Source organism: Terrapene carolina, unplaced genomic scaffold (genome assembly GCF_002925995.2).
Source record: "Terrapene carolina triunguis isolate 2854851 unplaced genomic scaffold, T_m_triunguis-2.0 Scaffold641, whole genome shotgun sequence".
Lineage (NCBI taxonomy): Eukaryota > Metazoa > Chordata > Testudines > Emydidae > Terrapene > Terrapene triunguis.
Window position 1 is genome coordinate 687,981 of NW_020664992.1, and position 1,213 is coordinate 689,193.

General features: G+C 70.4%; 1 protein-coding gene across 1 annotated transcript in view; it reads left to right on the forward strand.

The window, feature by feature from the left end:
* Window positions 1-1,213, forward strand: part of ITGA7 (integrin subunit alpha 7) — an 18,406-nt gene that overhangs the window by 16,295 nt on the left and 898 nt on the right. Inside the window, exons 2-4 of the mRNA XM_026659598.1 lie at window positions 69-182; window positions 352-450; window positions 531-656. Coding sequence (XP_026515383.1) covers window positions 69-182; window positions 352-450; window positions 531-656 — 339 coding nt within the window. The remainder of the gene's footprint in view (window positions 1-68; window positions 183-351; window positions 451-530; window positions 657-1,213) is intronic.

Consider the following 1,213-nt stretch of genomic DNA (forward strand, 5'->3'; position numbering starts at 1 on the left):
CCCCCCAGCTGTCCAGCTGGGTCAGGCTCCCCCCGCCCCCCCACTGACCCGCTGTCTCCCCCTTCCAGGACTGCGCCCGGGGCACCGCCCGCTGCCTCGTCTTCCAGTGCCCGCTCCACAGCTTCGACCGCTCGGCCGTGCTCACTGCCTGGGGGCGCCTGTGGAACAGCACCTTCCTGGAGGTGAGCTGGCGCCGGGGACAGCCAGCTCTGGGGTGGGACGCAGGGGCTGAGTCGATGCTGCACCGCGCGGTAGGACAGGAAGTGGTGCAGAATCCTGCCTCCGCCTGGGACAGCTTGGGGGGGCGGGGGGCCGGGGGGGCACCAGGCTGAGCCGTGTCCCTGCCCCCAGGAGTACCCGGCCGTGACCTCCGTGGAACTGCTCGTCCGCGCCAACATCACCGTCAAATCCACCATCCAGAACCTGGTGCTGAAGGACGCTGCCACGCAGGTACCTGATTGGCCGCTCCCCCCAGCCCCGCCCCCTGCCCCGCCTCCTGGTCCTGATCCTGCTCATCCCTTCCCCCCCAGATCCCCGTCACCATCTACCTGGACCCGAGCGCGGCGGTGGCCCGGGGCGTCCCCTGGTGGATCATCCTGATCGCGGTGCTGGCCGGGGTCCTGGTGCTGGGGTTGCTGGTCTCTGTCCTGTGGAAGGTGAGAGCCGGGGGACGGGGGGACCCGGCTACCCTGCCCCTTGCATGGGGGTCCCTGCTCCAGGGCAGATGTGCCCCCAGGGATTGGGCCCCTGCCCCTCCCCGTGCACCACCTGGGGGAGTGAGCCCCAAGCAGGGACTCCCCTTCCCCTGCCCCCTCCTGGCACCTAGCCCCATCCACAGGAATTCCTGCCCCGTCTGTAACCCGGCGTCCCCTGGGTCCAGCTCTCTGGCCCGGGCCTGACGCGCTCACCTCGGCCTCGCTTCCTCCCCAGTGCGGCTTCTTCCAGCGGAGCAGCCGCGCGGCCCCGTACGCCGCCAACTATTACCGGGCCCGGCTGGCCGTGCAGCCCTCCGAGGTGGAGAAACAAGCCGGGGAGGCCTAGCGGTAACAGCCGGCCCCACCCCTCATTCACAGGGGGCAAGGGGCGTGCATGGGTGTGCAAGAGCATCTGAAGCAACAGTGCACGAGTGTGCAGGTGTGCCAGGCCTGTTGGGGGAGCACGGTGTCTGCCAGGCTAGCACCTGCGTGTGCCAGGCCAGCGCCTGGGTGTGGCG